At 44.4% G+C, this 24718-nt stretch overlaps 2 protein-coding genes across 2 annotated transcripts in view; one reads left to right on the forward strand and one right to left on the reverse strand.

The window, feature by feature from the left end:
* Positions 1-9260, reverse strand: part of ATR (ATR serine/threonine kinase) — an 87070-nt gene extending 77810 nt beyond the window's left edge. The window contains exons 1-3 of the mRNA XM_024211093.2: positions 9179-9260; positions 8181-8272; positions 5475-5618 (exon numbers count right to left, since the gene is read on the reverse strand). Of these exons, the coding sequence (XP_024066861.2) occupies positions 5475-5618; positions 8181-8272; positions 9179-9237 (295 nt within the window). The 5' untranslated portion in view covers positions 9238-9260. The remainder of the gene's footprint in view (positions 1-5474; positions 5619-8180; positions 8273-9178) is intronic.
* Positions 9261-10914: 1654 nt separating this feature from the next.
* The window catches only part of PLS1 (plastin 1), a 75897-nt gene continuing 62093 nt past the window's right edge, over positions 10915-24718 (forward strand). Inside the window, exon 1 of the mRNA XM_026650187.2 lies at positions 10915-10971. The gene's annotated coding sequence lies outside the window, so the exon portion shown is untranslated. The remainder of the gene's footprint in view (positions 10972-24718) is intronic.

Below are 24718 nucleotides of genomic sequence, written 5' to 3' on the forward strand. Positions count from 1 at the left end.
AGCCACAATAAATTGTACTAGGGTGTCCAAAATATCCATCTCATGCCACAGCCCATGGCTGACAGCCTATTCCAGCACAGTTTCCTTCCTTCACTATGGCTACTCTAAGCCCTGGTCTATACTATGAGTTTAGGTCGAATTTAGCAGCGTTACATCGATTTAACCCTGCACCCATCCACACGACGACGTTTTTTCGACTTAAAGGGCTCTTACAATCGATTTCTGTACTCCTCCCCCAACGAGGGGATTAGCACTGAAATTGACCTTGCCGGGTCAAATTTGGGGTAGTGTGGTCGCAATTCGACGGTATTGGCCTCCAGGAGCTATCCCAGACTGCTCCATTGTGACCGCTCTGGACAGCGCTCTCAACTCAGATGCACTGGCCAGGTAGACAGGAAAAGGCCCGCGAACTTTTGAATCTCATTTCCTGTTTGGCCAGTGTGGCAATCTGCAGGTGAGTGCAGATCTCATCAGCAAAGGTGACCATGATGTAGTCCCAGAATCGCAAAAGAGCCCCAGCATGGACCGAACAGGAGGTACGGGATCTGATCGCTGTATGGGGAGACAAATCCATGCTATCAGAACTCCGTTCCAAAAGACGAAATGCCCAAACATTTGAAAAAATCTCCAAGGGCATGAAGGACAGAGGCTATAACAGGGACCTGCAGCAGTGCCGGGTGAAACTTAAGGAGCTGAGGCAAGCCTACCAAAAAACCAAAGAGACAAACGGCCGCTCCGGGTCAGAGCCCCAGACATGTCGCTTCTATGATGAGCTGCATGCAATTCTAAGAGGTGCCCCTACAACAACCCCACCCCTGTGCTTTGACTCCGTCAATGGAGTAGCATGCAACAGGGATGCAGGTTTTGGGGACGAGGAAGATGATGAGGAGGTTGAAGATAGCTCACAGCTAGCAAGCGGAGAAACCGTTTTCCCCGACAGCCAGGAACTGTTTCTCACCCTGGACCTGGAGTCAGTACCCCCTGAACCCACCTAAGGCTGCCTCCCGGACCCGCCAGGTGGAGAAGGGACCTCTGGTGAGCGTACCTTTGTAAATATTATACCTGGTTTAAAAGCAAGCGTGTTTAATGATTAATTTGCCCTGGCATTTGCGGCCAGGTCAGCTACTGGAAAAGTCTGTTAACGTGTCTGGGGATGGAGCGGAAATCCTCCAGGGACATCTCCATAAAGCTCTCCTGGATGTACTCCCAAAGCCTTTGCAAAAGGTTTCTGGGGAGGGCAGCTTTATTCCGTACTCCATGGTAGGACACTTTACCACGCCAGGCCAGTGGCACATAGTCTGGAATCATTGCATAACACAGCGTATGGTCCCGGTATTTGCTGGCATTCAAACAACATCCGTTCTTTATCTCTCTGTGTTATCCTCAGGAGAGTGATATAATTCATGGTCACCTGGTTGAAATAGGGTGATTTTATTAAGGGGACATTCAGAGGTGCCCGTTCCTGCTGGGCTGTTTGCCTGTGGCTGAACAGAAATGTTCCCACACTGTTAGTGGGGGGAGGGGCGAAGCGATCATCCCAGAGAATTGGGGGGGGGGGGGTAGGTGGGTTTGTGCTGCACGTTAACCCGAAAACTGCAGCCCCTCCTTTTAAATTGCCAACCCATTTTAAATAAAGAGTCTACCCATTGTTCTCTAAAATATGTCTTTTTAACTACCACTCTCCCTTTTTTTCCCTCCACCAGCTGCAAATGTTTCAACGCTCACACTATCTTCTCCTTCCCAGAGGCTAGCGAAGATTAGAAGACGAAAAAAAAACACTCGCAATGAAATGTTCTCTGAGCTCATGCAGTCCTCCCACACTGAAAGAGCCCAGCAGAATGCGTGGAAGCAGACAATGTCAGAGTCCAGGAAAGCACAATATGAACGCGAGGACAGGTGGCGGGCTGAAGATGATAGATGGCCTTCTGTCACCAAGCTGATGCAAGAGGCAATGCTGAGGCTACTGGAGGAACAAACTGATATGCTCCAGCGTATGGCGGAGGTTCAGGAAAGGCAGCATGAGCACAGACCACCGCTACAGCCCCTGTGTAACCAACCGCCCTCCTCCCCAAGTTCCATAGCCTCCTCACCCAGATGCCCAAGAACGTGGTGGGGGAGCCTCCAGGCACCCAACCACTCCACCCCAGAGGACTGCCCAAGCAACAGAAAGCTGGCATTCAATAAGTTTTAAAGTGCAGTGTGGCCTTGTCCTTCCCTCTTCCCCCACCCTACCTGGTGCTTCCCTCCTCCCCCAACCCTCCACGGCTACCTTGGCAGTTATCGCCCTATTTGTGTGATGAATTAATAAAGAATGCATGAATGTGAAGCAACAATGACTTTATTGCCTCTGCAAGTGGTGATTAAAGGGGGGAGGGGAGGGTGGTTAGCTTACAGGGAAGTAGAGTGAACCAAGGGGGGCAGGGGGAGCTCATCAAGGAGAAACAAACAGAACTTTCACACTGTAGCCTGGCCAGTCATGAAACTGGTTTTCAAAGCTTCTCTGATGCGCACCGCGCACTCCTGTACTCTGCTAACCGCCCTGGTGTCTGGCTGCGCGTAATCAGTGGCCAGGCAATTTGCCTCAACCTCCCACCCCGCCATAAACGTCTCCCCCTTACTCTCACAGATATTGTGGAGCGCACAGCAAGCAGTAATCACAATGGGAATATTGGTTTCACTGAGGTCTATCCGAGTCAGTAAACTGCGCCAGACGCTTTTAAATGTCCAAATGCACATTCTACCACCATTCTGCACTTGCTCAGCCTATAGTTGAACAGCTCCTGACTACTGTCCAGGCTGCCTGTGTATGGCTTCATGAGCCATGGCATTAAGGGGTAGGCTGGGTCCCCAAAGATAACTACAGGCATTTCAACATCCCCAACGGTTATTTTCTGGTCTGGGAAGAAAGTCCCTTGCTGCAGCTTTTGAAACAGACCAGAGTTCCTGAAGATGCAAGCATCATGTACCTTTCCCGGCCATCCCATGTTGATGTTGGTGAAACGTCCCTTGTGATCCACCAGTGCTTGCAGCACTATTGAAAAGTACCCCTTTCAGTTTATGTACTCGCTGCCTTGGTGCTCCGGTGCCAAGATAGGGATATGGGTTCCGTCTATCGCCCCACCACAGTTAGGGAATCCCATTTCAGCAAAGCCATCCCCTATGATCTGCACATTTCCCAGAGTCACTACCCTTGATATCAGCAGCTCTTTGATTGCGTTGGCTACTTGGATCACAGCAGCCCCCACAGTAGATTTGCCCACTCCAAATTGATGCCCGACTGACCGGTAGCTGTCTGGCATTGCAAGCTTCCACAGGGCTATCGCCACTCACTTGTGAACTGTGAGGGCTGCTCTCATCTTGGTATTCTTGCGCTTCAGGGCAGGGGAAAGCAAATCACAAAGTTCCATGAAAGTGCCCTTACACATGTGAAAGTTTCGCAGCCACTGGGAATTGTCCCAGACATGCAACACTATGCGGTCCCACCAGTCTGTGCTTGTTTCCCAGGTCCAGAATCGGCATTCCATGGCATGAACCTGCCCCATTAGCACCATGATGTCCACATTGCCAGGGCCCATACTTTGAGAGAAGTCTGTGTCCATGTCCTCATCACTCTCGTCACCATGCTACCGTTGCCTCCTCGCCTGATTTTGCTTTTGCAGATTCTGCATATACTACAGGATAATGCGCGTAGTGTTTACAGTGCTCATAATTGCGGCAGTGATCTGAGCAGGCTCCATGCTTGCCGTGCTATGGCGTCTGCACTGAAAAAAGGCGCGAAACGATTGTCTGCTGCTGCTCTGACGGAGGGAGGGGCGCCTTGGCTTACAGGGAATTAAAATCAACAAAGGGGGTGGGTTTGCATCAAGGAGAAACACACACAACTGTCCCCTCAAGGACTGAACTCAAAACCCTGGGTTTAGCACGCCAATGCTCAAACCACTGAGCTATCCCTCCCACCACTATTCAGGGAGGGAGGGAGGAGCAAATGAATACAAAACAAATCTGGTCTCTTTCTTGTTTTGATCCATTCCATCTCTCTTATACATCTTAGGCTGGCAGCAGACTGTGCAGTACGACTGCTAGTCATCGTCATCTCCTGGGTGCTCGCCAGAAGACGGTGCAGTATGACTGCAGGCAGGACTGAATCTCCATGAGACGAAACTTAAAAAGAGAATGACCTGGAATCACTCCCATTTATGTCCAGGTGCCCCTGACAGACCTCACCGAGGTCTGCCAGGAGCACCCATGTCTGTCCAGGTGCCCCGACCGACCTCACCGAGGTCGGCTAAAAGAGCACCCAGGAGACGACGATGATGGCTACCAGTCGTAATGCACCGTCTGCTGCCAAAAGGCAATGAGCTGCTGCTGTGTAGCAATGCAGTGCCACGTCTGCCAGCACCCAGGAGACGTACGGTGATGGTGAGCTGAGCGGGCTCCATGCTTGCCGTGGTATGGCGTCTGCACAGGTAACCCAGGAAATAAGGCTTGAAATGATTGTCTGCCGTTGCTTTCACGGAGGGAGGGAGGGACGGGGGGGGCCTGACGACATGTACCCAGAACCATCCGCGACAATGTTTTTGACCCATCAGGCATTGGGAGCTCAACCCAGAATTCCAATGGGCAGCGGAGACTGCGGGAATTGTGGGATAGCTACCACAGTGCAACACTCCGGAAGTCGACGCTAGCCTTGGTACTGTGGATGCACTCCGCCGAGTTAATGGTCTTGAGTGGGGACACACACAATCGACTGTATAAAATCGATTTCTAAAAAATCAACTTCTATAAATTCGACCTAATTTCGTAGTGTAGACATACCCTAAGTCTTCCCTGCTTCCTCTTAGGCAAGTAGCTAACCTCATTACCCTCACTGCCCGCCAGTTTTCAGCAACTAGCCCACCCTTCAGCACAGAGCCGTTCTTGATTTCATGTAAGAAAATTTCCATCCCTTAGCCTCTGTTGCAACCGCACCCTGCCTCCATATTGCTTCTTCCAGGAATGGGGCGTTCGCTGAAAAGGATTCAGGAAGAGGAAGTGAATCCCAACTGGAGGAACTGATTTTGGGTCAGGACGCCTGTCTCAATATACGCTCCCAACCGCTGCAGATCCTTCTTCTGTCTCTTTGGCACGCCACCTCTTAGCATGCTTGCCAAAACCCAAGAAATTACCACATCTTCAGGATACCTCCCAGATGGGAGCTGGCCACTGTCTTTATGGACAAGCAACAGTGATGAACAAGAGGGTCAGACTCTGTCCTTGGATATGTATTATGCAATCCACATGTACAGAAATCTAATGCATCATACATTTAAAACAGGCTATCAAATATTCATTTAATTCACAACATGCAAAACAAGCACGTGAAAGAAAGCAAAAATGGGGACGCGGATATTTGTTTAATCTGCTGGGTATAATATTGACATGTAATAGGTTATTTTCAGTACTTAAATTAAGCAAAAATGTTTAAGAAAACTCACCTATGCAACTGCACTCAGTTTCCTGGTGATTTTCACTCACATTTACAAACATAAGGGGTGAAGATTTCATGATGTGTTGAATAAAATCAAGAAGCATCACAGAACTTGGCTGAGAATCAGTTTTCTTGACAAGTTCCAAAGCAACTGAAAAGAAAATAAATAGTTCCATTGCTACTGCACCTTAGTAACTTCAAACTTCAAGGAAAGAAACATTTCCAAATGGGAACTACTGTAGCGCAACACAATATGGATTTTGTATGGCTACAAATCAGGAGAATATTTCATTATTACGTGCTCACAATATACATATTCTCAACTGTAAATACTGTATGTCACATCAATATATATGAAGAATTCAATTGTACAAAAGATATTTGTCTTAATTACTCATATGGGTACTATCAACGTGTATTAAAATGCAATTCTTTTAATACCACTTATATATACAACCAGTAGAAAATGGCAAACAGTAAGACTTGCTGTTTTTCCCAACCCAAACTTGATGAAAGTTAGAGAAACCCAAGCAGAAAACACAGTAAAAATTATTCTAAAGCTGGAAGAAATGTAAGACCCCTCTCACCACCACCACAGCCTGTTGAATCCAATACATTCAATGAAATAATTAAGAAATCCTGGATTATCCCATAGTTAGCTTGCACAACCAACCAAAAACCTCTAACCAGTCACTACACCATCTCAGATTTTTCTAAATCCTCATGGTTTATAGAAAAAGACCAGGGAGAAGTTATTTATACAAAATTCTCAGGATCAGACAGCAATTAAGTTACCAGAGGATTTATGTGATAATGTCCACGTATTCAGAAGCAACATTCAAAGCAGATTTTTTTTATTAGTAGAAAAACACTGAGATAAAATAGAAGATCTCAATCACCTCATGTGTCTCAAGAAATAACAAACTCATCATAGTGGATGTCACATATGTGCGTGTTACTTACATGACCAGTTCATTAAGCAAAGAGCCATATCTGATCTGTTGGATGAGATCATGTCCCTGAAATATTATTTGTATATCTGCAGCAAAGTTGTTATATAAATATAAGACAAAGGGGATGCATGTATTCCAGAAACAGCAGAGCTTTGTTAATTCCCACTGACAACTAGGAGCTCCACTATGAATTAACAAGTATTAATATTTATTATAACAGCATTCTAAAATTAAAAAATTAACTACAAATATTGACATAAGAACTAATCCTGCAAATCCTTTTTATGTGAATAGGGTCCTACCAATTTCCCGGCCGTGAAAGACATGTCATGGACCGTGAAATCATCCCTTCCCCCATGAAATCTGCTCTCCTTGCTGATGGAAGCCCAGGACTCCTAGCTGATAGTCCAGACACGCTGGGGAGGGACAGGAGTTGCCCTTCCCCTGCATGGCTGTTCTTGGTGGGGAGATCACACCCACCTCCAAAGGCAATGCAGAAATGAGGGTGGTACACGCTCACTCCTGCATTGCAGGAGCCCAACAGCTGGTCTCCAGGCTTCTGTGCCCCCCACCCCTGCATGGCTCCTGCTGCAGCTGAGCGCCAAGCTCAGGGATTCCTCCCCCAGTGGCTCCTGCTGGGCTGGGGGCTTCTGCTCCTGGTGGCTGCAGCCGGGGCAGCCCGGGCTCTGGGGTTCTGCACCCCCACCTCGCAACTCCTGCCGCAGCTCCGGGCACCGAGCTTCCTCCCCCGGCAGCTCGGACTCAGGGCTTCCGCCCCTCTCCACCGCGCCAGCCGGGGCTCGGGGCTTCCACCTCCCCCCAGCCAAGGCTGCCAGGCTCTGGTCTTCTGCCCCCGACACTCCAGCCAGAGCTCGGGGCAGCTTGGGTTTGGGGCTTCTGCCCCCTAGCCACAGTTCAGGGCAGTCCGGGCTCGAGGCTTCAGCTCTGCAGCTGGGGCTCGGGGCTCCTTCCGGGGCTCGGGGTGACCCATTTGGGGCTTCCACCCTAGGGCTTCTTTGGGGGCACCCATTTTTCTAGGGGGGGCTCCCAAATTGGTCAGGGGCCCCTACCTTAATCTGTCACTGGCTTGGACTAGCAGCTAGGAGCCCCCAGCTGGGGTACTCCTAGCAGCATGGGGGAGATCCTACCCACTTCCACTTCCGGGAACCTCCTGTAACTGCAGGAAGCTCAGAGATTGCTGCCTAGGCAGCACAGAAGTGAGGGTGGCAATCTTAGGAACCCCCCACACACAACAACTTTGCAAACCCTCCCTCCCCACGATCTCATTTTGGGTCAGGACCCCCACAGTCACAACAGCATGAAATTTCAGATGTAAACATCTGAAATTTTTAAACTGACCAATTTTAAAACCCTCTGACTGTGAAATTGACCAGAATGGGCCATGAATTTGGTAGGGCCCTACTTATCTGCAAGTAAGGGTTTTCCAGGATCTGGACCTCAAAAGTACATTTTACGATGCAGAAGCCTTCATATTTAATGCATCATAATAGCTGTTTGTTTATTCTGACAATTATAGTTTAGGTTTAAATATACTAATTTATATTATACTAGTAAGTACTTTGTTATATATTTTATAAAAATAATTAAATCAAGACAACATGAGACCTAGTTTTGTTACTAAATGTGTGTTGAAGTGAGAGGAAGAAAGTACCAAGTTTTTGATGAGAATGTACAAAATGCAGATTAGCAAGGTTCCACTGAAAGAAAGGGATATGCCACTAAAAACCTGCTTTACTTACCAACATCTACATCTGTAAGTATTCTGTCAATGAACTGGCAGAGAATTTGTCTTGGCTTCTGCACAACAGTATTATATTCCTCTGGACTGGCACTGAAATTAAAAATAAAGCTAGTTATAAAATGTATATTACCACCTGAATACTTTTTCATCTTAAAGTAAAAAAAGACCAGTTATTTAAAATGTCTGAGCAATTCAATATTATACCCTGAATTTCAGATTTAGCATTGGTTCCTTCTAAAAGTCTTTAAAATCAGAAAAGGTTGTACTGTGTATGAGAGGAGCAGGATTGTCAGGTACTGCACTGGGATGCGGCAAATCTGGTTTCTATTCCTGGCTTTCCCATAGTCTTGTCATGTGACTTAGAACAACTTAACCTCACTGCATCTTAATTTTCCTCTCTGTATAATGGTACTAATAATACCTTCCTACATCATAGCATTGTTGTGAAGATAAATCATTAGCATGTCTGAGGTGCTAAGATATTGCATTGAGTGAGCATTGTAGATAAACCTATAAACAAACAAGTGGTCCATAAAGCTTTGTAGAGTTAAATAACACAAAGACAAAGTTAATAATAAAACAGCAGAGAGATAGTCAGAGGTTCAGACACTGAAAAGGGCTTCATAGATTTTAGAATAGATGGAGAGTAGATGAGGTCAGAGAGGACTGTGCCAGGAGTTCAACCATCACGATGAGGGATTTTTTGTAATATTTGTTTCAAATAATATTTAAAGTGTTATTTCTAGGTGTTTTTAATAGCGCTGCATGTAAATCATCACCACAGCTTGGGGACCCAGCTGCCACTGCACATAAGGAAGTCATGTTACGGATCTGCTATAATGCTCGTCTGGGGACCAGCGCGGGCAACCCAGCGTTTGCTGAGTGCGTTTCCACGGGACATGTCGGAGCTCCAGCAGGCGCAGCCGGACCGGAGACTCCTGGCTCCTGAAGGGAGCGAGGAAAGGCGGTGTCTGTGCGGGGTCGCTGCAGACCTACCTGCCCAGCTCCCTGAGGGCTGGGATCATAGAGGCCAACTCCAGCCCCTGCTCGGCCATTGCGGCAGCAGCCTCATTGACTGGGAAACGCCGCCGCTCGCGCTGCAATCTGAAGCGGGAGAGAGAGCTCTCGACGGTGCCCGGCTGGGCTCAAAACGCCTCAGTCAGTTCCTAGCAGGCCGTAGAGTAAACGCGTTCTCCTTGCTCCCTGGTAGAGGCTGGTCTGTTGCGCTGACGCGCCCTGCGCGCGCGCAGCTTTGCCTCAGCTAAGAGCAATACACGAGAGAGATCAGTGATGAATGTATTACAGCGCAGACTTTGAGGGCTGGAGAGGAAACACTTTTTAACAAATACATAATTAATCTACCGCTGATAATTCACTGCAGATCAGCAATGCGATGACTGCAGGAGTTGTACATTCGGGTTTTAAAAGTGAAAATGCAGAAATAACACATTCTCTAGGCAGTTTGTGCACCCCAATTGCGCAAATCCGCTTACTGGCAAGTATGCAGGGACCTTAATGTCTTTTATTGCTACGGGGATGCCAGCGCCCCAATTTCTCTGTCTCAAATACACTGAATGCAATGGCAATCTTTTTCATTCACTCCAATATTGTACAGACAACATTTGAAGCCATTCAATCCAGATAATAGATTTACAAGTACTATGTATTTATTCACCTGATTTAAAACTCAAGCCGTTTTTTCAATCCCAGGTTTTAATTACCCTCGAGAGATTTGTCACTGCCAACAACAACCTATCAACTTTTCAGGGATCACGTGTGTAAAACAAAAGGAGAGAGGGAAAACGGTCACAAGGAAAATAGGAATGCAGGAAGTTCCTCGTGAGATGGAAGTCATATTTTGTAATCATCAATAACATTTTTCTGCTTCGTGAGCTATTTTTCCCCATTGGTGTCTAGTAATGAAAGAGGTCTGAGGTAAATTTGGCTCTAAAATTAGGTCTGGTGGATAATTATGCAGAGAAAGTTCCTTCAAGTCACCAGCAGGCTCACAGCACAGCGCAAGTCTGAGGAGCTCCCCCGGGAGATAAAGGGGAGGAAAAGTTCTCACTCAGACTCAAGGCTGGCTTTAGGCGTGTGGGCAACAGGGTACTAGCCTAGATACCAGATTTAAGGGGTCGCTGAACCATGGGTTCCTCAGTGCGAGCTGATCAGTATGGGACGCCCTGGCCCACGATTATTTTTGTTGGCTCATCTCGCTATTCTTCACTATACCGGAGCAAGGATACGCAAAACCGGGGCTCTTATTGGGGAGGCAGCCAGCCCGCTCCTCCTCCCTGCCCGGAATGGGGGCGTGGACTCTGCCCTGCATCATCCCATGTTAATATTCCTTTTTCAAGAGGGTTTTAAAGCAGTGAATTCTGTTGCTCTATGATGCCCCTGCGCTAAGAAACATGCCACCCTCCTGGTTACCTCACAATTTCCCAGCAAGGGCAGGGCCCCTGGTTTCCCCCTCCATCTTTCTCCTCAAGGGCAGGGATTCTTGGTACCCCCATCATTTTAATTCCTTCAGCCACAGACTATCTAATGAAGACACTGGACACGGACACCTTGGTAGTGCCACTCAGTCCTGCCCAGCCCTCTGGAGGGAGCTCGCCACTCGGAGCCGAGCCCCACTCCAGGGACGCAGTAGGATTGGCCTCGGCAGCTGCCTGTCCAGCGGATGTAGCTACTAGCTGGTGTCTTCTAGTTCGCAGCAAGTATTGTAGCCGCGGCTGGCACAGACGCCGGAGCCGGAGCAGGAGGAGGAACTGATACAAGACCAGCAGCAGGTAAAGGGGTCTGGACAAACCCTTGTGTTAAATGTGCCCTCCAGCCACCTTTTGGAGGGGGGAGGAGGTTCCTTGGCTTTGCTGACAAGATGCATTTAATGTGGTTCCCAGAATATCTCCGGCACAACTTTACGCTTTTTACAATGCATTCTAGCCAGCCAGCTGCTGCTCTCATTGGGAGGGTTATATTCAATATATTTTAAAACATTCCGGTTATTTTTACATTTTAATCATTTTAAACAAACAGACTTTAACACATAAAGTATGAAAAACAGAATAAAATCCCCCAAAAGGAGCTTGCAGCAAGTTGATCATGAGGAACTAGACCTATCGGATCTCACCTTGACAACATGCTTCCTCACACCAGACACCAAATTAAAGGTATATTTTAATAGAGTGAATAGGATATGATGGAGAATACGGAGCTCTTTTGAATCATATATTGCCCTATATAGTCAATCTGCAGGATATGGAGACAAAGAACGAGTTTTCTCAGTGTGTGAGTCTATATGTAGATATTAATAGCCAGGAGACTAGGCAAGGGGGAATTGTAGTTTTGATTTTGCTTTCCTAAGTGGGACGTAGTGTCTTTATTGTATTTGTTTTCAATCATATGAACCTCTTGCTTGCATTGTTTATGGTGATGCATGTAAGCACACGCTGAAATAAAATCCTCTTTTGTGGTTTCTGTTTCTGGTGCCAGTTTCCCAGCTCTGAAGCTTGAATGTTGCATGTAAAACAGACAAGGAAATGAAATGGATGTGCCTGTGTCCCAATTTCTGAATCGTTTTAAATTAATGCTCTTCAGGAAGTTGTTGGGAGTTCACTTTTCATTCATAACTGGTCACACTTCCCCCCCCCCCCATGATATGTAATATATACAGCTAAATTTAAATATCTGTCTGCTTGATCTACCCTTTCAAAATCAAAGCCCTATTTGATATGATAGGAAGGAACTGGGATATTTCAGAAGACTTTCAAACACACAATTGTGTTTAATCTTTATTTTTTAAATTATTTATTGCAGTATTTGCTGCTAGTTTAACATACATACCAACCCCTTTGAGTGTCATTCCCAGTGTGCAGTCAGCAGCCCTAAGCTTTGCCTGGTGCCTGCCATGTGGCATCGAATTATGGAATGAAAAGACTAGAGATCAGATTAAACCAGAGATCCAATTTGCAATTTTCTGGTAGGCATATACATTTCTGCAGAATTTAAGCTTTAATTTAAAAAACAATTGTCCAGCCCTTAGGGTTGTGAAGATAACCTTCCAAATATGAACTGATGCAGCACTGTTTTCCTGAGTCTGCAGCTAAGCAGAAATAATAGAAAAAAATGTGAACTGCACTATTTGTGTTAACTTTGTACACAGTGGCAATTCAAATGTCAACATTATTAACTGTTTAATTGCTGGTAATTTTAGGGGGAAATCTAGCTATTTTGGGACTGTAGGACCAATGTGGGTAGAGTATTCGCATTTTTTTAATTCCAATCGCAAGCCCAGAGAGGGTATATAACACAATTTTATTAGGCCATAGGGTACATAAGAGCCCCACTACGACACAGAAGTGCTTAAATAAGTATTTTTCCGTACAAGCCTCCTAGTCCAGCAGTGAAATCACAATAATGCATTTATGACATATATTTCTATAACATTTCACTGTGTTATAAATTCAGGATTATATATAATTTCATTTTAAGACAGGGCCAGTTACTAGCATATGCCAATTATGCCAGTATGTGATACTCCTGCTTTTTCTGTGAGTGCCTCTTCTATGAAATGGCCTTACCCAACAGGCCACCACAACCAAGTCCCCTGACAAAATATGAACAATTAATTGTGGGAGCCTAAGTTTCTCCCATTTGTCAAAGTCCCCCTGCTATTTCCTTCCAAATGATGTAATCTTATTGCCAAATGTCCCTGTGTCTGCCCTGCCCTATTGCTAAAACTCTCTAATATTCCCCTAATGGCAAGAAACCTTGACCCGCCCCATACTCAAATCCCAATGTGCTATGTGGGCTATTGAAATCTTCTAGAGGCTCCATACGTCTTAAATTTTACAGAGCCCCACAAAACCCAGAACCATCCCTGTTTCAGTATCCATTAGCAAAGACCAGACAGACAATAAGTTGCTCAGTAACTTTTTTTTTTTTTTTGACAAGGATCACTTCTTCTATCTCCCTTTGCTGACTTTCTCATTTTCTTTTGAAGTCCCTGCAAGCTCCCAATTAGCATTTGATTTAGTATGTTAATAGACTTCTACTGTAAGAAACATAATCATTAGATAAGGAAATATGTGTCTCCCACCTACTGTCTGGAGAAATTTGTCTCAAGACATGACTGATCTCCCTTTAACTACACGGCCTTAAGAACATAATTTACAATGTGTATATACATATCTTCTTACACACTATCTGCACATACATCTCACAATTATCATGACCAGTATGACACAGACTTTCATTAGAGGCCTTACATGACATTCCTTGGCAGACTAGTATGTAGACACCAGGCAGAGGGCATCCGTGTAACACTTATGTACCTCTGAGCCCTCTCCCAGTTGGTACAAAGAGGTCCCTGGGTCACAACCATGTCACCGACTCACCTGAGCCAGGGGGCATTTGAGAAATAAGCTTGCCTAATTTTCAGGAGCCCAGTTAATGTCTAACTCAGGATGAGCCACCTAAGCCTTACTTTCCACAAAATAAATCATAAGTCTCTCATTGACCTAAACAAAAAGTACAGTCAGAATTAGTCTCTGACCAGGCCTGACTTCACACAGAATTGACCTTTAATAGAAGCAGCCAGCCTTTTTTATCTGGCCTGATGGGCCCTTGTTGGCCTCTGCCTGCTCTTAGTCCTTCTAGATGCAGGAGGACTAAGTAGTTCTTGTTCCTCCAGCAGCTGACCCAAGGCAAACCCTGAAGGGCCAAATTCACTGCCCATCTCTTCTTAAAGAGCCACTTCGGAGGGCAGGGTACACTAAGACAGTCAGATCTTTGGCAAGAGGCACAGAATGCCTGGTACACTCCATCATAAACCAACACACAGTGCAGCTGCTGTGCTAGCACTTGCTGCACTAGGAAATGTTGACCCAGTAGAGGATGGCATGATGATCAGACCTGCTCAGAGAAGGGCAGTCAGGTTGGTGGAATGAATACCTGGGCCTTATAGATACCAATTTTATGTGAGAGCAAGGTTCTGATTATAATTTATCGGTTGTATGGGGCTACAAGTACACCTGATAGCCTATGTGTTTACCTGAAGGTTTATTTCCATATATGGTCATGAAGGTTGCACTAACCTATCTGACAGAATGGATGATTGCCTTGTAGATTGTACTGTTTCCTGTACATCATAAAACTAGAATGGAATGGCACAAGTTAAAATGAAAGTAAAATCCAGTCCTTAAAATGAATCCAATAATTGTAATATTAGTTTGATTACTGAAAATAGAATAAGAGATAAATAAAAATTGATTAGAAGAAAAGATTTAAAAATAAAACATTAGGTAAGGACTGAAAACTAACTGGCCACTAAAAAGCAAATGGGTAGAAATTCAACTATATGACAAAAGCTGTTACAATAGACAGAGCAAGTAAAGAAAATATAACACATCACAAACAAATAAAAATGTTTCTTGTGTCTCTTTTGTTTTAGATCTATATGTTATCTATATAAGCCCTGATCTTGAAAACACTTATGCTTTAGCTTAATTTAACTTACATGAGAAGTCCCACTGATTTAAATGGGTTTACTCATGGTGTAAATTTAAGCATATGTGTAACTGTCTGCATAATTAGTAAGTTATTTGGGGTTGGGATTGGTCTTGCATATTTGTAAAGCATCTAACACCTTTTTGGGTGCTAAAAAAATTGAATTCTGCCAAGCCTATTTATATTTTTATTTTTCATATATGTAATTTTGATGGATAATATCTGTGCTTCACAGCTGCTGGAGATTATGGAGGTAGGTCTGGAAAATTATTAAATAATAGTAGATATTAAGATTTTAAAAGTTAGAGCTTCATAAACTGTCAACATTGGATGTCAAAATATGCAAAGTAAATGTCCTTAAATCAACAAATCATACCTGTTTTTACAATTAATTGAATTGAAAGGGTGGACTTTATGTTCCCAGAACTTCTGCATTCCACCAGCATAAAGTCAAAAATACATGGGCTTTGTGTGGATGGAACAGATTTCATTTCATACAAAAGTTTGCACCCATATCCTTATGTTTAGCACCCATATCACATGCCAATAGCATCTAGGGCCTGCCTTTTTATACCAGTGACTAATTAAAGAGAATATTTTCATAGCACTCAGAAAGGCATGTGGAATACTTATGGCAGAAATTCTTCACATTCTTGGGGGGTAATTGTTGCTGTGAGAAACCAAACAGTCATTGGATCTAAAACTGATCAACACAATGGCACTGGATGATACCTGTAATAGGATCAGATTCCAGCAAATAGAATAATCACCAGGGGTGGCAGGTTTGTAGAAATTTTGGTGGTTCCCAGAACCCGCCTCCCCAACTCCTCCCCCCACCTGCCTAAGGCTCTGGGAGAGAGTTTAGGTGGGGGGAGGAGGTCTGGGGTGCAGGCCCTGGGCTGGGGCAGGGGATTGGGGTGCAGGCTCTGGGAGGGAGTTTGAGTGCAGAAGGGGTGAGAGGTTGGGCTCTGGGAGGGAGTTTGGGTGGGGAGGGAGTCTGGGGTGCAGGCTCTGAGATGGAGTTTGGGTGCTGGGTGCAGGCTCCGGGCTGGGGCAGCAGGTGGCGGTACAGGAGGGAGTGAGGGCTGCAGACTCTGGGACTGAGTTTGGGTGTAGGCTCTGGGCTGGGGCAAGGGTGGGAGTGCAGGACGGAGTGAGGGGTGTAGGCTCTGGGCTGGGGCCAGGTGTGGGAGTGCAGGAGAGGGTGAGCGGTGCAGGCTCTGGGAGGGAGTTTGGGGGCAGGAGAGGGTGTGTGAGAAGGGGGTAGGGGTGCAGGCTCTGGGACGGAGTTTGGGTGTGGGCTCCGGGCTGGGGCGGGGGCGGTGTGTGCAGGAGGGGGTGAAGGGTGCAGGCTCTCAGATGGAGTTTGGGGATGGGAGGGGGTGCAGGCTCTGGGAGGGAGTTTGGGGGTAGGAGGGGTGCGGAGGGAGGGGGTGGAGGGGTGAGGGCTGTGGGGTGTGGCTGGGGATGAGGGGTTTGGGGTGTGGGAGGGGCTCAGGGCTAGGGCAGAGGGTAGGGGTGCAGGGGGGTGAGAACTCTGTCTGGGGCTGGGGATGAGGGGTTTGGGGTGTTGGAGAGGCTCAGTGCTAGGGCAGAGGGTTGGGGTGCAGGGGTGAGGGCTCTGGCTGGGGATGCGGGCTCCTGGGTGGGGAAGGGCATGGGATGAGTTTGGGGTGCAGGCAGGTTGCCCCAGGGCTGGGGCCAGAAAGGAGGTCTCCCCTCAGCCCTCTCCCTGCTGGCAGCAGTGAGCTCTGGGGTAGAGGCCCCCCTCTCCCTCCCGGCAGCACACTCACCCCGCACCACTGTCACTGCACGTGCTCCTAGGGCCCCTCTCAGGTCCAGGAAGCCTCACTGGGGGTGGGGGATGGGGCTGCCCCTTGCCCAGTGTTGGGCAGGAATGGTGACTGTGGGCTGCGGGGCCCCGTGTGCTGGTGGAAGATCCCACCGGAAAAAGGAAGGGACTCCGAAGCGGAAGGGCAGGTGCAGGACAGTCTGCCCTGGCATTAGTAGATGGGGGGCACTAAGACCCTGCAGCAGCAGTTGATGCCAGGAGCCAGAAGAGTGGAGTCAGGGTGGAGCTGCAGGGGAGAGGCAGGGATGCTCTGGGGCCTAGGGAGGTGCATGGGGACATCAAGTGGGGGCTGGGGACACTCGGGGGAGGTGTGGGGGGGGCAGCAGGTGGAGCTGGGGGAGAGACCCAGCCCCAAACATTGGTGGAGCTGGACCCCCAGGCCCTGATTATTGCTGGAGCTCGGGCACCACGGCCCCATATAACTCGCTGCCCCGATAATCACAGTAGCTAAGGAGCCCATATCCTGACTAACTATTAGGAAGCAATGCATTCTACATGCAGTACTAAAAAAAGAAATCTGGTCAAGCCAAGACTTTTGGGTATAGAGGATTTGGGGAGGTTTGTAAACCATGTCCTATAGAATGTCGTAACAAAACACCAATCCATTTCAGCCTCAAACTTCAAGCACTTGACTAATGCTCATCACTTATTATGGTATGGAAAAGGACATTTAAAAAAACTAATGTTAGTCAGATGGAATTATATAAATAAGGAGTTCTGGTTATTAATGTAAAAGACAACAACACCTTTGAAGTCTATATGATGACTACAAGTCTTCGTAGTCTTTCATGTCAAATTTTATTGGGAGACCATTTTGACTTTATTGGAGCTATTTATGTTTTAAAAAAAGGGGGGGAGGAAGGGCAGCAGAATCTAACATTTAGTAAAGGGGACTCCTCTTCTGCTTTCCCATATGTGTGTGATATAATTACTAGTTACATGAGTTAAGCTTTGGTTCATTGACTCATCAGATTATACAGACCTTTTGAATGTTTTCCGTTTAATCAGAATGGGTGTAGACACCCATGTACCAGCAATCGCCTTATTATACTATGTTTGTTTTTCATATTACTAAATATAAAATAATGGATGAGTTCCTGGTTTTTTTTAAACTCTGAATTATTCTAGTTAGATGTTTCTAAAAGGAATAAAGAGGATGCATTGTAACAGCTCATCAGTGAGATTACAGTAGATTCATTTACAGCATCACTAAGCCTCAGGGATAAATTATTTATAAAGGAAAAGAAATGTGTATGTGTTGGTGGGGAGGTGATTATCATCTTTCTTCTGGTGTTCTCTTGTGCATGTTCCCTTATCAGTGACATGTATTAGCCAAAGCAATCTGCTCAGGTATCAAAGTTAGAGTATTAATTCATTTAAAATTAGCTAACTTTTTTCTCCTATTATAGTCATTGGTAAATTTCAGTCTGCATTTATGAGCCACCCTCTGGTAACACCTCTTCAATGACATAAAAGCTGATTTACCAGGCCTTATATGATCAGGAAGATTTTGTTTACTTGAATGCTAATTTAAAGGATTTGTCACAGTATGAGCTGTAGGATTGAGTTGTTTTTGATAAGTAGATTTCAAAGAGTTAGTAGGGACTTTGATCTGTATTATGTGTCACTAGGCAGCTGCATAGTACTAAATTATTTTCATAAGAATCACACCCTATGTGTTACTGTTTGTAGCAGTAAAGGTAATTGTGGATTGCTCCAATGTTAGCCAAAAGCACAAGTCTTCCTTTTCTAAACAGATTTAACAGAAAAAATCCTCAGTACATTCAAGGTTAATAAATGCTCTAAATAAAACCATGCTTATTCAGTACAATGGTACACATTGCTAGCCAAATTCTGCCTTAGTTTCTTCTTTGCAATCCAAATCTGGCCCAGTGCAATTAAACTATTACTCTAAATTGTACTTAAAATGTATGATTTTTCTTTGTGAAGAAAAATGATTTCTGGATTTTCTTGGCAGACTCCTTCCCCATAATTATCATTTGAGTGACTGATTTTGCTCCCTCCCTTTTCCCCCCCAGTGTACAGCTGGTGAAAGCCTCATTACACTGCGAAATATCCCATCCCCCCTCCCACTGAGATGGTTTACAGATGTTATCGTGCATCTTTTAATTTTCTTAACAGGTTCACATTTTTAGACTTGCTATCTTTCTGAGACCTTCTAGCTCCTCTTTGAACCCTGAGCTTTCCCCTGGTATATAGTCCATCTTTGTGTCTATTTATTTAAAAGAGATTTTTGTTTATGCCACAATGGCCAATTAGTACTCTAAACAAAAACAGTTCATTTTTCCTACCCAGGCCCTGAATGATGTTATCTTCAGCTCTAGGGTACAATTTTTTAAAAATGAACTTTTTTTGTTAATCCAAATTTTTTGTGTTCCTCTTTTCAATTTTTCTGTATTAGGCTTCTGAATTTCTATTTACTCAAGGGCATTTCTGTGTCCATCTTTCAATTTCTTACAGTATTTTTACCTGCTTTGTCTGCTATTTCACTGAGATCCCAGCTAATGCTACACATATCCCCAGCTGCACTAACTCTGTTATTAGAAATATAATTTAATTGATTAAATCACTATTCCATACTGAGACACCCTTTTAATCACTGTAAGGCCTGAAATTAAATTAAAAAAAAAAATAACTGCCACTGCTGGGCATACACATCCAAGATCCAGTTTAGTGCTAGCATAATTGCTGCTAGTTTGGCTGTCATGATAGCTACAAAATTGGATATTCTTTTAGATGTACTAAGTCAAAATTATGCTATATGCTATACTTTTTCTGCTTTTTCGATGGGCATTGTGGGACACCTCCTGGAGGCCACTTAGGGTGACATAAGCAAGGCAATGTCTACACTCACACTGCGTTGCTCTGACTTTGTCACAAAAAGCTCTATGCCTCCCATCCAGATGTTTTAATTATGTTGGCATGGCAGTAGAGTTAAATTGGTGGGAGGAGCATTGCAGAGTCTACACCTCCACTGTTTTGTTGATGAAAGCTGATTTCTGTAGACAAAACTCTGTAGTGTAGACATGGCCTAAGTATTACGTCCTCAGGTGGAATCCCTCCCTTAAATGTAATTAGCACTGCTGTTGATGGCTTGCTTTCTCCTCCTTGTTTACTAGTTAGTTAGTTGCTAACTTACTAATCCTTTATCTTTTCCTATGCTTTCAGTTATCTCAGGGATTGGCAACCTTTGGCATGCAGCCTGTCAGGGAAATCTGCTGGTGGGCTGGGATGGTTTGTTTACCTGTAGCGTCCACAGGTTCCATGTGGGTTCAGTTGTAAAGATCAGACCAGAAAAGATTTCTTTTTCTCAGAATTTTCAAAATAATTTCACATCTTTCTTAGTGCCACTTGGATGCAGGTAAAAACTACTGAACAGTTTGAGAGAGTACCTACCACCCAGATACTACTATGGCTCTATAAATACCTTGGATAAAACCAAATACAACTTGACTGATATTAACCTAAATTGCTATGTAGATCCTGCTATGCTGGGGTAAGCAAACCTTTTGGCCCGAGGGCCACATCGAGGTTGTGCAACTGTATGGAGGGCCAGGTAGGGAAGGCCGTGCCTCCCCAAACAGCCTGGCCCCCACCCCCTATCCGCCCTCTCCCACTTCCCGCCCCCTGACTGCCCCCTTCAGAGCCCCCAACCCATCCAACCCCCTCTGCTCCTTGTCCCCTGACCGCCCCCTCCTGGGACCCCCACCCCCTATCCAAGCCCCCTGCTCCCTGTCCCCTGACTGCCCTGACCCCTATCCATACCCCCGCCCCCTGACAGCCCCCCCGGGATTCCCACCCCTTATCCAACCGCCCTCTGCTCCTCGTCCATTGAACACGCCCTCCTGGGACCCCCCGCCCCTAACTGCCTCCCGGGATCCCACCCCCTTATCCAACCCCCCCTGCTCCCTGTCCCCTGACTGCCCTCCCGACCCCTATCCACATCACAGGCCCCCCGACAGGCCCCCGGGGACTCTCACTCCCAACCCTCCCTGAAACTGAAAGTGGAATAAATTTCTTATCTCGAAGTCCTCTCTCTGAGAACTATGTCTTGCCCTTGTAGGGGAGTTGAGTTGTCAATAGGATGATAATGAGGAGCATACTTTATTACTTTATCAGCAAGAGGAACCCTTTGTATACAATTTAGCTTTACTGCATGTATGGAATTTTGCTTCCTCAAGTGCTACAAAATGTGTAACAGCTGTCATAGAAAATTTGTTGTGCTTGGTTGAAACCTTCCACTTTAATTTGGGACACTCTTGATTGATTGATTTATATTGCAATGTTAGAAATGCTAATACAATTAACTAAAAAGCAAAAAGGCATCACAGCAAGTTGGAAAGGCTACAATTATTACTATTATGTCTTGCAAACTTGGGGAATATTGTAGCATTATATTCAGAGTATGAATCTACACAAACTGTCACATACAGGGTATTTCATTGATAAGCATTTTAAAAGCCTATTTTTAAACAAGAATATTATAAATTTATGTTGATATCCAGAATACTCAGAATCCAAGTTTAGCTGAGTAAAAAGTCAAAATGTAAAGTAAAGGTGATCTAGTTACAGGCTTACAGGATTTGAGCTATAATAAGTACAGTGTTCTATAATTGGTAAGGTGAAGTTAAAGGCACATCTTTCTTCACATTGTGGAATTCTAAGTCATTAATTTAGAGTAAACTTTTAGTAGACCTTATGCATCTTACGGTGCAGGAAGACTGATGATGAAACCTTTAAATATCAAATAATGTCTTTAAAAATTTTCAGACTGCATTTTAAGTTTGTATGCCCTGACCAACACAGTTCTGTGAGGTTAGTGTTCTTCCACTGCTGGAAAACAGAAAATAATCTCTCTAATGCAGCCATGCAATATTCTACTCATTGATTTCCCACAGGTGTATAAAATATTAGATGTTTTCAGTGTGACAGTAAGGATGGATGATTTTGCCAGTCTGAGGCTGGTTAATTTTCATCCTGATTTTGCATGGCTATTATAATGTATCCTTGAGCTGAGTGTTTTTTGCTGTGATCCAATGAGGAAGATTAAAATAAGATTTCAGTAAAATATACAGACTTTTCAGTGAAACCAGTCAACCTTTCAGCCATTGATAAAAGAGCCTATACTTCCCATATCAAGTTAGCACAGGAATAATATACATATATACACACTCATATATCAAGGAGAAATAGGGTTGCCAACCTGGCTCCAGGATTGTCCTGGAGTCTCCAGGGATTAAAGATTAATCTTTAATTAAAGATAATGTCATGTGATGAAACCTCCAGTAATTCATCCAACCAAAGTTGGCAACCCTAAGGAGAAATAATAGGGCACTGTCAAGATTGGGTGGGCCAAAATGTTACTTTGTTCTGTTCGTAAAATTATGAAATTCTTTACCTGTGTTCATCCTCTCTAGAATGCTTCAACGCAACCCCCCCCAACTCAGCCCGCATAGGCACCCCTATAAATAGCAAACCAATGGAACTAGGTTTTCAAAAGGACTCAGGGCCAGGTTTTCAGGTTGTCACCATTCATAACTGGGACCAGATTTTCAAACTGCTCAGTGCCTAGTAGCTTCCATTGTGGCACATATGGCTGGATTTTCAAAGATTCACTTAAATAGGAACTCTTTGTTTTTTAAATTTATCTCCCTCCCTTCTTTCCGTCCTTCTTTCCTTCCTTCGGGAGAGGTCACCTGGCAGTGGTCGGCTGAGGAGTCTTTGCCTTTACCCAGGCCTTGCTTCAGGAGCTAAGGACTGGAGATCTGCTCTTCTTGTTGGTCTGCCACCAACTGAGCTCTTTCCCCCACATTAGCTTATTAACCATATGTTGCCTCCTCACGGGTAACCCCCTATGCTCCACACACATAAAGAACAGGATATTCACCAAGCTTACGCTCATGGAGTTTCCTCTTAATATTTACTGTTCGCCTCACTGCAGAAGTGGCAAAGAGTTCAGTATTCAGTAGACCTAGGGATCTACCAGAAGCAAGAGACATCTGCAATGCCACCCATTCCTCTTGCTACCGTTTGAGTAATATAGACTTCCTCCCTGCAGCGGCCAGGAGCTTCTGGCCTCATGGGGAGGATGTTTCCCTTACTGCTGCCTTTGTTATACTTGCTCCGTTGATAAATATTGAGGAATGCCAATCTGCAGTATTTCCAAATCCTATCTATTAAAAAAACACAAATCAGGCCACATAAAAACATATGTTTTGCTTAAAATTATGAGATTTGGGGAGTTTTTAAAAATGAACAATTTGGGAATCACTGTATTTGTCTTCTGTTTTCTGAGCTTTATGGTTAACTTGGGCCACATTTTCAAGTTTTTCTCCACATCCATGGCAGCTAGAAACTTACTGTTTCAAAAAATTAAAGCTGAGATTCTCACCTAAACATGTGGAGTTGGGGCTTTGAGGAAAAACATTAAATAAGATGAGACTCACAATAAAATCATCAGATTTGGTAACACTACGTTTGTAAACTTTTACCAGGACTAAATTTATTTGTTTGATTATGTGGTACAGTACCAGTAAGTGAACTTAATTTGTGTTCCAAACAAACTGGCTTCTGGGGCTTTGAGCAATAAAACTTCTCTTCTTCTTCATTACCAAACACTATTTATCAACCCAAATTTAACAAATATGTATCTTCTGAAGGCCATAAACTGAATAATAGATAACATTTCTCAATCTGTCAAATCTGCAGAGGACATATGGATTTAAAGTACTGCCATTTCCACTAACTTTCACTTGCAGATTGGTCACATGAGAGGGAAGGAGAGACTTCCACAATGAAAAACATCCTGATGAATTTTCCATGACAAAAAATCCTGGCTTGCTGATAGTGTAGTATCTGATCAGTCTAATCTGCTAATAATCTTTTGAACCATGTAGAGCTGGACAGGAATTAGCAGGATAACAGAAGGCCATTTTCCATCTGATAATTAATAAGAATGTGAATTCACTTGGAATTGTGTGTTAACAATAATTGCAATGAATTAAATTTCCATACATGTATATGTTAGATGTACTGCTGGGTGGAGACTTTTGTACATTTTGTACTACTATACTTAATGATCATTACATAATTAACTTCTGGGGTGACCTTAAAATAAGCTCCTTAGTATTGGCTAGCCCCATGGCTGTCGGCAGGATTTCTAGTGATTGTAGAAACCTAAGGACTCTTACTTCAGAGACTAGCAGAGATCAGGCATGTTGAGAGAGAGACATATGGTTTCCTGGAGATTGATGACAGCTACACCAAGCTTAGACCACCCACTGCCTATCATGCTACTTGTTCACTGATAGTTTTGTTCATAGGATTTTATGATGTCTAGTGCTAACCACATTAGTATTATTATACCCCAAAGAGAGGGAAAATGGGTCATAATGATCTTGTCTTAAAGGACAAATAATTTCTGAAGGTATGACTGATATGGAAGGCTAGATTCTTCAGTGAAAAACATTGACTTGGTACAATCTGTTCTTCCTCTTAAACAGCACTGAATCTAGAGCAAATAGAGGCATGGGAATGTGGGGGAAAGGGATTGTTGGCTGGCAAAAGGCATTAAATAAATTTGTGATTTTTAATTACAGAAAAACTTTTGTAGACAGGTACCATTAAGTAAATTGCAGTAGTTTGCTGGATTTCACATTCCAGTAAGAAGCTCTGGAAAGATGATCTATACAGCACTAAAGGTGTGTAATTGTAATTTACTGGTAGCAGCAACAAACATTGAGTGTGAAATGTATTATGATAAGCACTTACTGGGCAAGCAACTATTAGATACCCTTGGGAAGGTGTTAGTGTTTAGTTTTAATTTCTTTTATTCCCTTTCTGATTACTTTCTTCCTCTTATTATATATATGTGTTGGGGTGAAGATGATATTTGACTGAGGTAGGCTAATGTTTGAATTGAATAAGATGAAGGGGTCTATCATCACTTTTAGTCATGGGATATTTAAAGATGAAGTATGGTCTACTGGGTAGGACAGCAGATGGTAAGTCAAGATTTTTGCAGTGTTGCCAACTTTCATGATTTTATCAAGAGTCTCACAATATTTGGTGTTTCTCTAAAAGCCTCAGCTCCAAGAGTTGTGGTGTTATGTAAGAATCTCAGTTTGTTGTAAAAAAACAAACCCAAACTAAGTTTC

Source organism: Terrapene carolina, unplaced genomic scaffold (genome assembly GCF_002925995.2).
Source record: "Terrapene carolina triunguis isolate 2854851 unplaced genomic scaffold, T_m_triunguis-2.0 Scaffold88, whole genome shotgun sequence".
In the NCBI taxonomy this organism is placed as follows: Eukaryota; Metazoa; Chordata; order Testudines; family Emydidae; genus Terrapene; species Terrapene triunguis.